Source organism: Lupinus angustifolius, chromosome LG01 (genome assembly GCF_001865875.1).
Source record: "Lupinus angustifolius cultivar Tanjil chromosome LG01, LupAngTanjil_v1.0, whole genome shotgun sequence".
NCBI lineage: Eukaryota > Viridiplantae > Streptophyta > Magnoliopsida > Fabales > Fabaceae > Lupinus > Lupinus angustifolius.
The window spans coordinates 20,638,366-20,655,605 of NC_032009.1; the positions used below are offsets into that span (position 1 = coordinate 20,638,366).

General features: G+C 30.4%; 2 protein-coding genes and 1 long non-coding RNA gene across 3 annotated transcripts; 2 read left to right on the forward strand and 1 right to left on the reverse strand.

Moving 5' to 3' along the window:
- Window positions 605-16,117, forward strand: LOC109353590. Its single transcript, XR_002108471.1, has 3 exons — window positions 605-616; window positions 8,020-8,024; window positions 15,704-16,117. It is a non-coding gene; the product is annotated as an uncharacterized LOC109353590 (long non-coding RNA).
- Window positions 6,518-10,105, reverse strand: LOC109353529 (NAP1-related protein 2-like). The gene is made up of 10 exons (XM_019595847.1): window positions 9,898-10,105; window positions 9,620-9,742; window positions 9,480-9,530; window positions 9,292-9,363; window positions 9,090-9,203; window positions 8,926-8,987; window positions 7,726-7,789; window positions 7,483-7,539; window positions 7,292-7,336; window positions 6,518-6,965 (listed from the first exon to the last, which is right to left on the reverse strand). Exons 1-10 carry the CDS (start codon window positions 10,015-10,017, stop codon window positions 6,870-6,872), a joined length of 804 nt encoding a protein of 267 aa, XP_019451392.1. The 5' UTR covers window positions 10,018-10,105; the 3' UTR covers window positions 6,518-6,869.
- On the forward strand, window positions 11,562-13,565 carry LOC109353511 (myb-related protein 306-like). Its single transcript, XM_019595823.1, has 4 exons — window positions 11,562-11,830; window positions 12,064-12,193; window positions 12,546-13,311; window positions 13,353-13,565. Exons 1-3 carry the CDS (start codon window positions 11,698-11,700, stop codon window positions 13,294-13,296), a joined length of 1,014 nt encoding a protein of 337 aa, XP_019451368.1. The 5' UTR covers window positions 11,562-11,697; the 3' UTR covers window positions 13,297-13,311; window positions 13,353-13,565.

A 17,240-nucleotide genomic window follows, 5' to 3' on the forward strand; every position in this document is an offset into this window, starting at 1 on the left:
AAAATCTAATGGTTTGAATTACTGAACAAAGTTCGTAAAATTGATGGCTAGAATGACTAGGATAAAAAGTAATTTAAAAAAAATTTACTCTTGGAATATCACACTTATAAGTAAATGGGTATATGTTTGTGGAATAATGATTCTATCCAACAAAAAAATTAGCTAGTCTTTCTCCTTAATAATAAAAATATTATTTATAACTAAACATTAAAACATGATATTTTTTCCATTGTTTGTATAGCACTTCTCAAATACTTATGTTTGGAAGAGAGAAAACAAGAAATATGAGATAAGAGGGAGATGAGGATCTATTCTAAAATTTAATAGAAATTATGACATGTGATAAAAAAAATCTTCAACCACAATTTTTTAATAAAATAGTAAAAATAAAAAATATATATTTCTCCTCATACTTCAATGTTAAACTCTCTCTACAAAGGAGAGGAGCTGCATTACTTTGTGGTTATGTTTAGCTTTTAATTATCATTGTGTGTTCATTCATGTTAGTTTATTATTATCTTTCCTTTTGGTTTTTAGTCCTTGAAATTGGAAAGCTTAAAATATAAACAGTCTCTTTAGTTTATTTTTAAAAACAAATTCTGAGTTCTCTTTTATTGTGGTTGGACAGCCTCTATGGCTCAGACTCCACGTGAGATGCTATTTTTATCATTCAATCCATAAAGACAATGGTGGTCGAAGTGGGACCCGATCCCAAGTCAAAAAATTGAAAGACCTTGAATGGAAAGATAGGAAGTGGGTCCCATCTCATTCAAATAATCATTTCATTTTGCCTTTGTTTTTATGATAGAGATCACCTCTCCAAAATGGTGTATCACTCCATATTACAAGTCAATCAGAATATTTTGTTTATTATTTTTAATTTTTTTATTTTATTCATGTGTTAATATATTATTTACTTGAGATAGATAATAGGACATCGGTGAGATATGTGATTCTCATCCTTTTTATGAACTTTGGGATTCCTCAATAGGTGGAATGAAACTCTTCTCATAAGTAAATGATTTTGCATTTATTTATAATGGGAAAATGTTATATCATTATATTTTAAGGACTAAAAATATTAGATCATATTACTTTTTGATGTACTTCCATCTTTATTGATGAAGATGATCCTAATTCAATAGGCAATTTCCCATTGCTTAACCCTTTGGATTGGGCCTAATTATATTAGAAGAACATTAGTGTTTTGTTTCCATGAGTCATCAACTAAATTTCACATCATCAATATATTAGATTTTAATATTTATTTTTTAGTATAAAGATTTTGACACATTTAATTAACATATCATTTATCATATTTATTTTATGATTCAATGATAATTAACATATGAATAAACTGATAGTGTAAGCTTAAATCGATTATATTAATGTCCTCCATATACTTTAAAAAATATTAACCTACTCAATAGTTATAACTAGCATACATGCTCATTTAGGAGGACTCTTATGGATTGTATCCAAATTTTTGCGTCATGTTAACACTTTAGGCATGTGTACTTGTCTATTATCAAATACCTTAATAGGTATATTTAGTTGCATAGAGATTACATAAGCATTCTTCTATCCACTCCTTTCTTAATTTATATAACTTCCACTAATATATCAAATCAAACAAATAGCATTTTTCCAATTCCTGAGAATCATTGCTCTGATCATAAATATCATAATGCTCAAGATTGCTAGGGTTTTAAGGAAAATGACAAAAGTATACAGATATGAAATTTATAGTGGCTCAAAAATATGCTATTGTGGGTTATCTTGTTCAGCATTAGGACCACAAAGTAGCACATGGAAATGGACCTAAAACGTTGTAAAGTTTCAGAGAGAACAAGCAATCACTATATATGTTATTTATATGGGAGGTTCATTTCAACATTTCTATTGGTTAGGACTTGTTTGAGGGGGTTCCGTTTACTTGAGGTTGAGGTTGACACTGTTGTTTTTCTACTCATGAGAGCAAACTCCATAGACCCAAATATGTTTTCTTTGAATTTATGATGTGGGTCTCTAGTTTCTTATTATAGAACTTGGTATTGACCCCTAAACTAGCCTAAAAATATTAAAGTGACACTTGGTGTTTGTGACATGCATGTAATGGAAACAAACGTGCTTTTCTTTTTTCACATTTCAGTTTGATAGTAGTTTTTTGTTTGGTTTATTCAAGTGTAAAGTCTCATATTGAATATGTGGAAATGAGTGAAAATGTCTATAAGTAAAAAAAAACCATAAAACTAATATCCTAAGATTTTGGTTCAAGATGTGATATCTTACTTATGATTCTTCACTCTTTACATACTCCGGTATCAATAAAACTTCACGGTAGATGGAGAACTTGTGAGAGTATGCTCTAACAAGTGGTATCTCAATATTTATTGTATAATAAATGCAAAGCGCCACGTGAGAATTCTCAGCTTTTTAAACCACATATGCAAAAGCTCTTATCGTAAAATTACATGCCAAGAAAGACAAATATTACTAACGTACCTACAAGTTGACAAAAAAATTAAACGCTCTCTTCAATGCTTCATAATGACTCTCTAAACTCAATAGTAAAAATTTTATAGTCAAACTCAAACTTATAACTTGTTTTAATTTCCATAGAAAGAAATGCATGGCCTCAAAAGAATATGGTCAAATGGTCATTCTAATTTCCTAAGGGTTTGTTTGGGAGTTAAATTTTAGATGGGAGAAATGAAAAAAAAAAAACTTAAAAGTCATTTCAAAAGTGTATTTCATAGCTTTCAAGCTTTCTCTTTCTCTTCATTCCTATGCAAAACATAACTTCCAAACAAATCCTAACATGTTTTTATAACTCTAATAAGAAATAGCCTCCGCGGTTGAATTATATTTGAAGTGCAAAAATCCATTTTCATTTTTATCTGTCAATGAGGCATCGTATAAGCAGAGAGATATTAAGTGTTGCTGCCTTTTCTGATACCACATGCCTTGCCACTTATGTGTGTCAATATTGAACAAGACACATACCCTCCTCAATATCTATACATGGAATAAGAATTCTCGAAGTACTTGATTTTACATATATTTTCAATAATAAAAGTATTGTTATATTGTATATAAAAGAATAGAAATGTCATACTATATTATTGTTTCTGTTATTTTTTGCAGTACTTATTTCTCTGTTGTGTATGTCATTTCTTAATTAATTGGACAACCTAGCTACCAAACCAATCCAACTCAATGCATTTAACCCAATATATGATTTTTGTCCAAGTTCTATGTCAACCTTGCTCGAAAAAATCCATTTTTGTTTTAGGATAGTGATACTAGCTAGAGAAATTAGTTGGTATTTTTATGTTTGGTTGTTTATTTCCTCTGTACAAAGTGTTTTGTAAAACTTGTCATTCACACCTCATAGATATGTGCATCAACAATGAGTTTTATAAACTATAGGCAATAATAATATATGAGTTTTATATATTAACATTATATCATCCATCATTAATATTTAATCATTATTAACTATTCAAAAAATAATTCAAATAATATGGATGATATATTCACTGCATATAAATCTTTACACACATAATACATAGACATTTCCCTCAAATTGTTGAAAGTTATGAAGATATTTTGATAACAAAATTATTTATTGTAATTCTGTAAAATATAAATTTCATAGAATTATATAAACAAGAAAAATGTATTGAAAATGTTCTTCTAAAAATTACTAAAAGTAGAATGAGTTTTATACATATATGTAGCTATATACAGGATCACATTATTAATGTACAGTACCAAGATAATGCTACTGATATGCAGATATAAGGATATGATATAATAATGTTCATATAAGTCTTAGTTGGCAACACAGTAGTTTTGTTAAAATTCTCATTGGAAATTTTCATATTTAATTAGAGAAGATTGAAGCATCCAAGATAAAGGTGTTGTACAATTGATTAATAGGTCAACACCCAATAAGAAGTGACAAAAAATGCAAATAATGATTTTTGTTTTAAGTTTTTCTAATGTATGTTATATTATATTAAGAATGTTTAAGAAAGTAAATTTAAATAATAAAGAAGTTTATTCTATACTTTGGGATATGATATTTTTTATTTTCAAATAAACGCTTATTATCTTAAATATTCTTAAAAGATGTCATGGCACACATGTGAAAGACCTCTTTGTTTAAAAAAAACGTGACAATAACATAGAAATAGGAAAAAAATTCATTGTTGGAGGAAACAAAAATGGAAATAGAGGGTCACATCACTTTCTTTGTTAGCATTTTGCCTGCAGCTTCATGAAAAGTAGAGCCAGTGAATCCAATTGTTAAAGTGGATAATCAGTAAATCTGTGTCCCATAACCAATGATACTCCTCTCGGATAAAATAAGAAAGAAAATATCACATTTATATCTTATTATATGTGTTTTTACACTTAAAATTAAAAGAGAAATACACTTTCATATTGGAGATAAGTCTAACTCGTCCCGTAGTATATCGTGGGTGAAAGTTATCCAAGTATCCTATTATTGATACATTTATAAATTAAAACTTTGATTTTATTAAATATGAAGTATTTATTAAGAGAACATTAGTTTAATGGTATAAAATCCTACTATATCTTAAAATTGAAAATTCAATTCATGTGAATAACTCTTGTTGGAATGGGTAACCATGAACCCGAAAATGAATTAATTCCTTACCAAAAAAAATAAGAAAATCCTCATAATACCAAAAATATATTAAGAATTTGATATGCTACCACACAATTATTTTTGGTTTATAATATCAGTTTTAATAATAGTGTATCGGTTTTGTGGAGTAGGAAGTGTTGGATTGAGAGATAAAAAGATTCGTTAAAATCAGTGCTTTCTACGTGCCACTTTTTTAGTGCTCAAAGATAGGATTTGATTTTCCACACTTTGACACTTTATTCTTCAAAAGATGAATTACGAATTGACCTTTTCCTGTTCATGTTCTAGAATAATTTGCATTAACAACACAACATGGTCTATTTTTTTACCAATTAAAATGTCATGTTTTTTCTGTCTCCTCAATAATTTGCAATGACACAAACTTGCCCTGTATGCTTCTGTTACAAATTTGTTTGTGCTGTCTGATAAAGCTGCCTCAGTTCTAAAAACCTTAAGCCCAACATCACAATTAAAACACATTATTCTAATTTCCACCCATCATTGATGTCACTACTTGTAATTGATCAAAAAAATAATTAACTATTAAAATTTTAATTTAAATATTTTTTTTTACCAATTACAGGTAGTGGCACATGGAGTTATACACTATGTGGTACAACAAATATGTTCAGATCCATGAATGCGTATCAGTTTAGGTGGAATTAAAACTCCAACATATGATAGAAACCCTGTTGCCTAGTCCTGTAGATATTAAGCATAAAAAATACAATGAAACGTTAGAAAGAATATTAACCACAATTCGTTTTCCTAGCTTAACTGGCATTTCTTGTCTTTGCTAACATTTTAACTTTTAGGAGACTGCCTTTTTTTTGTACTACCGGGGTGTATGAATGTCCTTACCACTCTCACCCAATAAGTATCGCTCATATAAATCAAATCTTAACCTTTTAGTTATCAATGTGATTAGTATGGCTTTACACCATTAGATCAACACTTTGTTGGTTTTTAATAGACTACCTTTTACTCTTAACAACAATTAGTTCTACACTTTGCCAAATACATTGTAACTTAATAATGTTGGATCAGTTATTTTAAATATCTTATTAGATATCTTTATATGGATCATATAGAACTGGCAATGTAGATTATTCAAACGGGTATGGGACCCATTTCGGGCTAAGACTTAACTAGGGTGGGCCCAAAATATGTAAGGGTTGTTCTAGGAAAAATGATTGCCCAAGAGGCCGAGACTAATAATCTAAGGGAGGTTACTTCCCCTACAGGATTCAAACTCAATCTAATATATGAATATTAAATTATAAATAATTTATGTAAATGTAAAAAAAAAAAAAGAATGATATGTATAATTTTATTAAATCTCATGTATGAGATAAATCTAAAAACAATTGATTTCTTATAAAAAATTAAGGTTGGAGATCAAATATAGTCATTAACAATGATGTACTTATATAAGGATTTCTTATATGTTGTTAGAGCATCTCTGGAACATTTTCATTCTTATTTGGGTTTCACATATTATTTATAATTTATTACAACTCCTAGTGAATAAGAACAATACATACTTTTTCTCACAATGATAACATCATTCTTATTCATATTTGGATCCCACAACATCTACCTTTTTCCACAATATCTAACTCTCTCTCCTTACTTTCCTTTGGTTAAGAACAAAAGAATTGTTCTTACTTAAGAACAAAAGTTAGAAAATAAGAATGATATAGTGAAGAATAGAGTAAAAATGTTCTTATTCTGTTAAGAACAATTGTGGTTGCTCTTAACTCACCACCACAGAACCTGACCACAACTCATTCTAACAATACTCATAGGTAGAAGGAGGAAAACCTATGAGATTAGCAATGAAAATATGAAATTTAATTTGATAGCAGTAAGATGCTTCAAAAAGGAGTCATTCATGGTAAGATATCTTTACTATTGAGTTCTATAACAAATCCTGGAGAGAAAGGTAATAAATATTACCATCACTATCAGAAGACCATGAAGATGAAATATAAGTATATAACTTCAAAGGATAATTAAAAAGATTATGGTAAGGGAGACACTAACTGCCCTTGGTAGCTACACTAGCTGACATGAGTTACATACCCGAAAGAATGGCCATGGACACCATTCCCAAAAGCTCATACTCATAAAACCAGAGAAAAACAAAAATGTATACCATAATGCATTTTTACTAAGTAATATCATCCTATTCCTCCTCATCATCACCCTCGTCGTCGTCGTCGTCGTCATCATCATCATCATCATCTTCAGAGTCAGAGTCAGAGTCTTCCTTGTCTCTTTGCTGTCGATGGAAGTTTTACTTAGTAATAAAATACAGTAATAAATTCATGTACCTATTGGCTAAAGTTTGTATGAATTCAGCACACTTCAACAATTTTCATGATTCAAAAAGATTTAGCCATGTTAATGGCCCTAAAAATGCAAGGTCTCCATTGGAAAATAGTATCCTAACTTGAATAGATTTGGAACTAATGTTTGTGGTTTTCCAATGAAGACTGCATTTTTGGGTTCCTTATGGACAGCTGTTAGCAAAACTGTCGGAAGAATACTCCAACAGCATTTGCCAATAACCCACGCTTTTTATGTGAAATACAGAACTTCAATTACCTCATAATCAGGTTCACCAAGCACCTCTGCATCAACAGGGATGCCCTGTTTCATTATAATCAACTAAGGTTAGAAACATAAAGGAAATTAAAATGTTAGGGCATAATGAAATATTTTTTGAACTCTGGATGAAAATTGGTATTGGTATTATAAAGAGAGAGAGAAGATACAAAAACCGAAATTTAGCTTACATTGTTGAAATATGTGAGCGGATTTGGCCATAAATCATCTTTTATTAATTCTGCAACCTGAAATTTAGAGAAATATTACACTAGGAGTAGTGTGAAGCAGACAAAAAGGAGCAAACTAGACAAGTTCAATGATAAAAAAAGGAGCAAACTAAAGAAGTTCGACGATTGTATTAGAGACACTAAAGATATGGCAGGTATGCACAATTATAGAAAGAACTTTACAAGACGGGAATAAAAATATACCTCATCATGAATGTCATCCTTATCATCATCTTTCTCCTCACAGTCAGTAAACCAACTAAAGAAACTGCATTCATTAGCACAAGAAATTGAAAATATTAACCATTTCTTCCATGAAGCGTTCAAAATAGGAGCTTCGACAATATATTTCCCTCAAATACATTAAGATATTAATTACAAGTGAGAGATTATGTTCTCAGTCAGGATTCACAAAGGAAATTTTTATTAAAGGACAAGGTTGTCACAGGAAAAATTGGCTGTAGATGTGTACTTCAAAAGATAAGGTTGGCCAAACAGTATTTGTCAGAGACACTGCTTATGATTGTAGATAAGTATGCTACAATGCAGCAAAGCTTTACAAGAAGGAGCATATTGGAAGATTGGTAAAGGAGTCTCTGCAAAGTGTAAACTCCAGCGCATCCCCGGATTCCAGACCTCCAATGAAGTGTACTATTACTCCTTAATGTTTCTTTTGGTTTCGCCGCTCAATTAAATGATAGGATAATTCATGGAAGGCTTCACTTATAAATCACATATTTTACACCCGAAATTGCTGAGATCTTAAAGGTATGATTCATGAAGGGAACAAAATTAGTTGGAGCTTGAATTGGAAGGGCATTAATACAGCGGAATCAGGTTAAAGGTTGTTTTGGGATAAGGTCTGGAATAACATGAAATTGGCCAAAATTATCGCCAACTTATGGCATTAAGGCAAGTAATACATTTCATACGTAGTTGGTTTTAGCCACCCTTTGGGAGGGGTGTGTATTTTGGAATCCCTCCTTTTCCGTATTTCCTTTCCTCTGGCTTTAATCATGGTTGAATAGAATAAATGTGTCTTCTTACACACAATAAAATTGGATGAAGTGGAATTTGGTTTGCTAATTCAAGCAGGTATCACTAATCAGGTGTCCTTTCTTGATGTGCTAATTGATCAGCTGAAATATAACTTTTCTCATTAAAGAAATGACTCCGAAAATTACGAATGTTAAACTGACAAAGTTTAGACATGAGGTTATAAGTTAAAACCACCAAAATGTTTGGAGATCAAACAAATTCAATAAGTTCATTTTTTTCATGTAAGAAAAAACTCATTCAAGAACAATATGTGGCCTTGCATACAAAACAAATATGCACGTTCAAACATTGATTTCTCTGTTTATAACACTTCTGTAAAAAAAATTAAAAGTTAAAAGCAACAACCTGACATCAAAATAAGCCCGCTTGGTCCCGTTCTTTTTATGACTGTCTCCATTGAGTATGCCCTACATGTTTAAAATTTGTGTATCAATTCAAGGTAAAACAAGCGGCATTAAAACTGTAGATTTGTAGAAGCTGAATACGGGAAGTGAAACTCATAACCTTACCTGTCCCTCTTTCCATTTTATGGGGGTAGCAGTAATCTTTGTTGTTCCTTCGTCAAGGAATGTGTAAGTTTTTATAAGCTTTGTATCCTCAAAATAGGGATTTGGCTTGAAACTCTGAACAACAAATAATTAATAAGTGGTTATTTTAGCTGGTAGGAAATTAAGAACCAGTTATCCTCAATTAACCGAACATGTAACTTACAAAGGTAATTGTGTAGCCCGATTTGACATCTTTGTTATCTTCAACCTCAACAGAACCCAGGTACTTCAATATCTATTATCTCACATAAGGGATCAGCAATGAATTAAACTTACTAAACCGATGTACGCAATGAAAGGAACAAACAAAGAATTCGCGAATCACGACAACGTATAGGAGTGAGAACAAACCTCCTCATCTTCGTCATTGAGAAGCTGGCCAAGTGCAGGATGATTCAAAAACTACATAACAAGAACAAAGTAAAAAAATTTATATTAAAAAGCGACAATCACACGATATACTGAATGAAATAAAGGGGTTAGTAACTGACAGCAGTTAACCAGAAATCAGGAACAGATTTGATAATTTGGTCACGATTTTCATAAACAGGCTTTCTTATCTCATTGTACTTCTGTTCTATTTCCAGCACTTTATCATTTGCCTCTTCATTAATCTACCATGAAAATCAAAATTAAAAAACAAGGAATTATCAAATTGACATCATTATAAAAAAAACATAGTGCCATATAATTCATAAACACAATTTAATTATACTTAAAACCATGTGTGAATGGAAATAGAGAATTGAAAGGGGGAAAATAAAAACACCTTTTGGAGTTTGTCTTGGATATCCTGAAGCTTTTCAATGGAGATGAGGAGTTGTGAATTAACAGGCTTATAAAAATTCTCTTCGACTTTCAACTTCTTAGAATCACCACCACCAACCATCTTCGATTCTAAACTGCTCAAGTAATGAAGTGAAGAGTGTGATACAAAACAGTGGTTATTAGGGTTAGGGTTTATGCTATATAGTACTTTTTAGGTTTTAATCATTTATACATGGACATTTTGGACATACCAACTTTTATTTAGTGTCTATTTTTTTTTAAATATTTAAAAGTTTATTATTACTTTTTTATTTAGATAATCATTAGATGTTTTTTTTATTTTGATTCTTTCTTTTTCGTATTCGATTGATTTTTGAAGTAGAATAAAGTATCTCATAGTATAAAGAGATAAAAATATTGATATGTGTCATAAGTATAAAGTAATTTGATAATTTTTGCATCAATAGTAATCCGGGCTGCAAAGAAGGGTCTGGTGAAGCCCAAAGCTATAAGGATTTTAGCTCACATCAAGGTTGTGGGTTTAAATTTTGGTATTGAAGTGTGAAAATGTATTGAATAATATAAATATTTCTATAAACATTTATAAAATTGAGATAATTGATTTGAGGATCTAATATGTATAAACTGATAGTATAAATGTTTTTTACATTGTCGGTAAATCCCCACCATCCATATGTTAGCTAATATTGACTTTTATTCAAAAATATTACAAATCAATAATATATAATATGCCGATAATGTATAGATTTTATACTCTTGATTTCACATAAGTGAGAGTTAAAAACTCAATTCACATATAAATCATATAAAAGAATGACTCATACTTCTAAATCCAACTCATTAGAATCTAATCTTTTATGTAAAAATTGATATATGTATCTCTTAAATAATCTGTGCCCTATCAAATAACTCAAGCCTAAAAAGAATTAATATGGAGAAAAATATCTGTACTTCTTCCATAAGGTTAAACTTGTACCAAATTAATGAGGAGAAAAATTTGTTTGAATCGAAGACGTATTTACGTAGAAATGACCAATAAAATATTGACGATACATTTAAAATGAAATTTTATTGTTAAATGATAATTCTAATAAACACAAAAATATATGTCTCAAAATATGACATGTTAGTTATATCTTTATACAAGTTTTTCTCTTAACAACTGAGCTATATGTATATGGTATGAAACTATCACGATCAGTGGAAAGGGGAAGTTTGAATCTATGGCTGAGTTTGATTTATCTGTGCTTTCGTTTTGATTACAAATCCATAACCAAATAGCACTTTGAAATTCCAATGGTTGGTTCTTCTTGAGGTAGAAACTTTTGGTATGTGTGACCAATTTTAATACATTGATCCTACCAAACAGCTCATTCTGTCTAGAGAGATATACCCATCAATTTCTGGTCTCTTTGTCATAACTAAGTTGTAACTATAAACTTGTACTTTATAGCTTCTAGTTGTAAATGTATATAATTGTGTAGATATTTTATATCAATCAATATTTTATGTTGACTTTTGCATTTGAAACAAAATGCGAATCTATCCTCTCCTTAATTCTTTTTTCGGCGATTAAATAAACCTTGTTTTCTTGTCTCTATAAATAAGGACATAAGGTAACTCCAGTTGTATTTGTAAGAAAGAAAATGCGACCCTTTCAATATTTAGAGTTAATATTGAACCAGATGGACCCATTTCCTCACAAATATTGAACCTTAGTGGAACTCTCTGAATTCAGAAGAAATATAAAGAAACAACACCTTAGCTTGTTTTGTTGAACATGGTGAGACCCCCTTGCTGTGAAAAAAATGGGATTAAGAAAGGACCTTGGACTCCAGAAGAGGACATCATTTTGGTCTCTTACATTCAAGAACATGGCCCTGGAAATTGGAGATCCCTTCCAACTAATACAGGTATATATATATATATATATATAATATGTATATTTGTATGTATATAGTTAACCTAGTTAGTAGTTACATACTTCTTTATTTTATTTATTGAGTTTTCAATTATGATTAATGTACTTGTAGCTTTTCCAAGTTCCTTTCACGTATAAGTTTGTGAGTATGTATAATCATCTTGGTTTGTTTTGGAAGAGATAGATATAGGTGATAAGTATGCCATTGAGTTTGTTTTTTTGCAGGTTTGATGAGATGTAGTAAAAGTTGCAGACTTAGATGGACTAATTATCTTAGACCAGGTATTAAACGAGGTAACTTCACTGATCATGAGGACAAGATGATAATCCACCTTCAAGCTCTTTTGGGCAATAGGTACGTATGCTTAATTATAGGTATAACTGTCCCACTTTTTGTGTTTCATTGTGTCCCGATCCAATAAAAAATTGACATATATTTGAAAAGAAAATTACTAGCAATGTTTTTCAGCTAAGAGTATATATTATATGCCTATATCTATGAATGGATTCAGTTGTTTCACTTTTTTGTATTCCATTTGGATAGAAGATCCTGATTCTATATATCTACTAGTAATGTTTTCCATCTTGGAGTATATATTATAAAATATGATCATGAAATGATGAAACAAAAATAGTTTTGGATCTGCCATGAGCTTTAATATTAATTCTCTATTTTTTCTTCTGATTTTATGAAATAATGTTTGAAGATGGGCTGCTATAGCATCTTATCTTCCACAAAGGACAGATAATGACATAAAAAATTACTGGAATACCCATTTGAAGAAGAAACACAACAAGGTTCAAAGTGAAGGAGATGATGGGCAAGAAGGACATTTTTCATCTTCTTCACAATCACAAACAAAGGGTCAATGGGAGAGAAGGTTACAAACTGATATCAAAATGGCCAAACAAGCCTTGTCTGAGGCTTTGTCCCTTCAGAAACCAACAACTAGTAGTACTAGTTTTACTTTCCCTGAAACCAAACCCTCAACTTCTCATATTCACACTACTACAAGTTCAACCTACCCCTTAAAACAATCAAACATTAATGCATCCTCATATGCATCAAGCTATGAAAACATATCTAAATTGCTAGAAAAATGGATGATGAAATCCCCAAAGACTCCAAATTTATTCAGCAACAATATGGTCACTACAGGATCAAGTTGTAGTGAAGGAGCAAATAGCACCACTGATCAATGTACACAAGATCATGCTTTTGACTCATTATTGAGCTTCAACTCCTCCAAATCTGTTGAAGAACTCAACAACAACAACAACAACAACTTGAGAACCAATGAGGCTGATTTCTTCCAAGATCAAAAGAAGACAAACATGGAGACTAATCATCATCAAGTGCCTCTTACTTTGCTAGATAATTGGCTTTTTGATGATGAAGAATGCCATGAAGATCTAATGAACATGTCACTCGAGGAAAGTACCTCAGGTTTGTTTTAGAAATTGAAGCTCAACCTACAGTCCTAAAAATCAGATCGATCGAGGTTTTTCTTACACTACAAGTTAAACAAGTGTACAATATTGTACATCTATATCCTTAATTATGATATGTACCAACTAATTAATGCAGAATTTAAGTGTGTTTTTTACATTTTCTGTGTGAATTTAGTGGTTATAATTCGTCTAGGGTTACAACAATAATTGAGTACGATACTCTATCTTAAAAATATTATTATATTGAGATCTCAAAAAAGATCCACTGAATTAAACCCTGTGCATGTTGTAGTATCAATTTTGTGTGCTTTCCAAGGGATGGATAGAAAAAATTATATGATAAAAAGAATGGAAAAATATATAATTTATCAAGTTATATAAGTCTATTCCTGAATTAGCTAGCTTGCAAATTTCATAATAAGTTTGATGGATTATTTATCACAAGTAAACAATTGGTTGATGTTTTTCCATTTATTTATCTTATAACACATATACCTTATTATAGAATAGAGATATATGTTATCCAAAATTTTGTCTTGTATACTTTCTCAAGCCAATAAAAATAGGTCACATTAACGCGTAAGACAAGATATAAAATATTATTTGGGACAACAAATCTATATCCTAATTATGATGCACAATAATATTCTCATTTTTTTGGCAACGCTTTTAGTATTAATCTTTAATTATTTTGTACTAAAATTGTATCATTAATGAAGATCCCATTATATATCTGATGATGCTGTAAGTACATATTTTATCTTTGTGAATCAATTGCATTTTTTTTAATAAAAAAGTCTAGGGCAAAAGTCTTATTTTAATAATGTTTTTTTTATTTTGGATGATTTTTTTAGAAGTAAAGAGGAAAAAAAGTAAGATATATTATTATCATGTAATCTTCATAGTTCATAGTATCATCACCTACTTGTTTCTATGAGTATTTTACTGCACTCATCACTCATGAATTTATATCGATAAAAACTTATGTTATTTCTCTCTCTTTCATGTAGACATTATCCAATGATGAATTTTTTTGGGGATTTATGAAGTGTTGTTTACACAATTTCATTTTAGTTTACTTATAAAGTATAAACCAAACGTAGTTGGCTTAATTTGCAATGTATTTTTTTCGTCAAGGTGAATAAGTGTTTTTGATATTTCCTGGATCAAGAACTGGTCACATTATACCCCAATCAGTTTAATATTTTTTTGTATCTCACTTACATTCTCGCACCGGAGTCAATCCTATCTGAGTCGGGAACATTCACATATACGTGGGGCTAACTCTCGTAGCGGACATATTTTACATCCACAAAACTCGAACCCAAAAATTTGTTTGAGGGAAATCAAACATATACCACTTAAGCCAAACGCATGTTGGTTAATCAGTTTAATTTAATTACATCAATATCGTGTCAAATGCAAACATTTGTCTCTAAAATGAAAGTTGGACCTTTAAAACCCACCAGAATACGGTCAATAATAAAATTTCCACTTACATTAAGTCAGAGAGGTAATAAAAACTTGAATAAAAATTATATAGACACAGTACGTATTACACTTATCATTCATCTAGCTTATAACATTACGATCACCCCTCATTCAATGTAATAAATATGTATAAATTAAGGGATACTTGTGTTGATATAAAAAAGGAAGGATACATTATATAATTTCATTAAAACTAGAACCATTTTAATAAAAATACAATATTACTTGGTAATAATTAATGTATGTTTGTTAAAAGTTGATGTGGAATGGATGGAATAGTTTTTTAGTTGCAGACATAGTAAGAAAGGGCTTCATATTATCAGAATTTTAGAAATTTTATGCTGCCTTTAATTTTATCACATTATCAATTTTATTGTATCTAATTCCATATCTGCCATATGAATGCTCACAATGCATCTTTGATGCCATAACTGTCCCATTTGATGTTCTCATCCAATCAAATTTTTTTATTTAATTAAAAATAAAAATTATAATAATATAATTTAATATTTGTACATTATTCAATGAAATTTCATTGGTTTGGTACCTGGAGACAAGATTTTTTTGGGATAGAAGATCCTTGTACAACATTACTAATGAAATTGAGCTACCATTATGTGTTGTACTACTCATAATTTGGTGCATTAGCCCATGCTTCTTATGCTGTAAGGAAAGTCTAACTACTGAATATCCTTCATTCTTTCAAGCCAGAAAAATTACTGCATATATTACTGAATCTCCATTATGTGATGATTAATGTCCATAAGAAGAAGCAAATGATTATGCAGGAACAAGAGTTTCCAAATCAAGAGAAATTCTCTATTATAGGAATATGTGTGTTATAAGAACAATAAATTAACTTGAGAAACAAGCAGAAGCAACAACAGAGCAAAATCTATATATATCTTCTTCTTTTCATAAGGTAAAAAATTAAAATGCACTATATTCTGTATTTGAGAACTAACAAGATCATCAACTATCAAACTATTGGTCAATTCCTACAATTTCTCTACTCTATTAGAAACAATGCCGGATCAAAGAAGAATTTCGGGCTTTCGGCATCAAATCTTCAGCTGACAGAGACACTCAAAGTAAAACTAAGATATAAAAGAAAGGAAAACATAGAAAACCAACCAACCTCGCCTTTAAGGAAGCAAAGAACAACTACTTCGTCTTTGCAATGGGAATTCTCTTGTCATTTCTTGGCAGAGTAGCAGAACATAGCCAGAACATGTCAACATCTGTTGTGAATTGGGTCTGAGCCTTTTCGAACTGTCCTTTTGTTTGATTGATTAGGATCGAAAGTCATCGAAGGCGTAGGCGCCAAATTCAGCTTTGATTGTGCCGCATTCGACCTCAATGCAAGATCTTTGCTTCTAAGGCAAGAAACTTTGAATGGTTGTGAAGCTAAAAACCCAACAACACAAACTAAAACAAAGAAACCTCTCAAAGTCAAGAGATTCATGTTCTTTGTTGGTGACAGAAAATTTGGAATAACAAAAACTTATTATGTATATGAAATAAAGAAAAGGAGATATATATCTGATACTGCAACTTCTCTATTTGTTATTATTACTCAAGCCTGCAAGTTATCTTCTATGGGAATTGGAAGACTAAAAGCAAAAAGCATAAGTATAAGGGAATGTTTAGATTCACCTCAATCATATGCATGCTATAGAAGCAAATATATAAGGCTGTTTTAGAAGATACTTATGAGGTTTGAATAAAAGTTCATTGGAACAATATCCTTGAAGCCAAGTATCTTTTCATTCAGTTTCCTTACATCCCTATCATTTGTCTTGTTCTTTTTTATCAAACAAAGACCAAACTCACCAACAAGCTGTCCCAAAAAATTATCGTCTTCATGTTCCAAGTCAATAACATTACAACAAGTAATCAAAAATTTTGTTTTTTGTTTTTATGATTTTTTCCTGAACTAGTTGACATTTTTTGATAAGATTGATAAACAATAAGATACCAAATCTTGGGACAGATGATCTCCATTCTAAATTCAGTATGTTGAACACTTTATTTATCTGCCACATCATCTGAATTTGTTGACATGTCCATATGTCTTATCCTGAATACAATTGGTAACTAGATATGCATACTGCTTAATAGAATATGAAGCATTCTGAATTTATTATATTTGAGAGGCAGTTTTTTAGACTTTCCATGGAAAAACTTAGCAATATGAAAGAATTTACATTTTCTACCTCATTAAATCAATTAACCCATCATGTTTTATACTCTAAATTTTGATTTTTTTATTTATGTTTTTTCCAATTAAAGCATAACATATTATGTTTTCATTAATGAATCATTTCTGTTGAAGAATAACTGAATGAGTACAAAAAAGATATGTAAGTAAGCTTTGTCTTTGTCCAAAAGTAATAGTATTTGCTTTATTTGGGTAAGAGGCGTGAACCCAAATGCATTGGTGACAAGACTAACATAAA

Excerpts from the sequence above, each read along its gene's own strand:
- LOC109353529 (XM_019595847.1), bottom strand. The coding sequence starts at position 10,017 with ATGGTTGGTGGTGGTGATTCTAAGAAGTTGAAAGTCGAAGAGAATTTT. Across the intron at positions 9,204-9,291 it reads CGGGCTACACAATTACCTTT|AGTTTCAAGCCAAATCCCTA; the intron begins GTAAGTTACATG and ends TTTGTTGTTCAG. Across the intron at positions 7,790-8,925 it reads CGGGCTTATTTTGATGTCAG|TTTCTTTAGTTGGTTTACTG; the intron begins GTTGTTGCTTTT and ends TAATGAATGCAG.
- LOC109353511 (XM_019595823.1), top strand. The coding sequence starts at position 11,698 with ATGGTGAGACCCCCTTGCTGTGAAAAAAATGGGATTAAGAAAGGACCT. Across the intron at positions 11,831-12,063 it reads ATCCCTTCCAACTAATACAG|GTTTGATGAGATGTAGTAAA; the intron begins GTATATATATAT and ends GTTTTTTTGCAG. Across the intron at positions 12,194-12,545 it reads CAAGCTCTTTTGGGCAATAG|ATGGGCTGCTATAGCATCTT; the intron begins GTACGTATGCTT and ends TAATGTTTGAAG.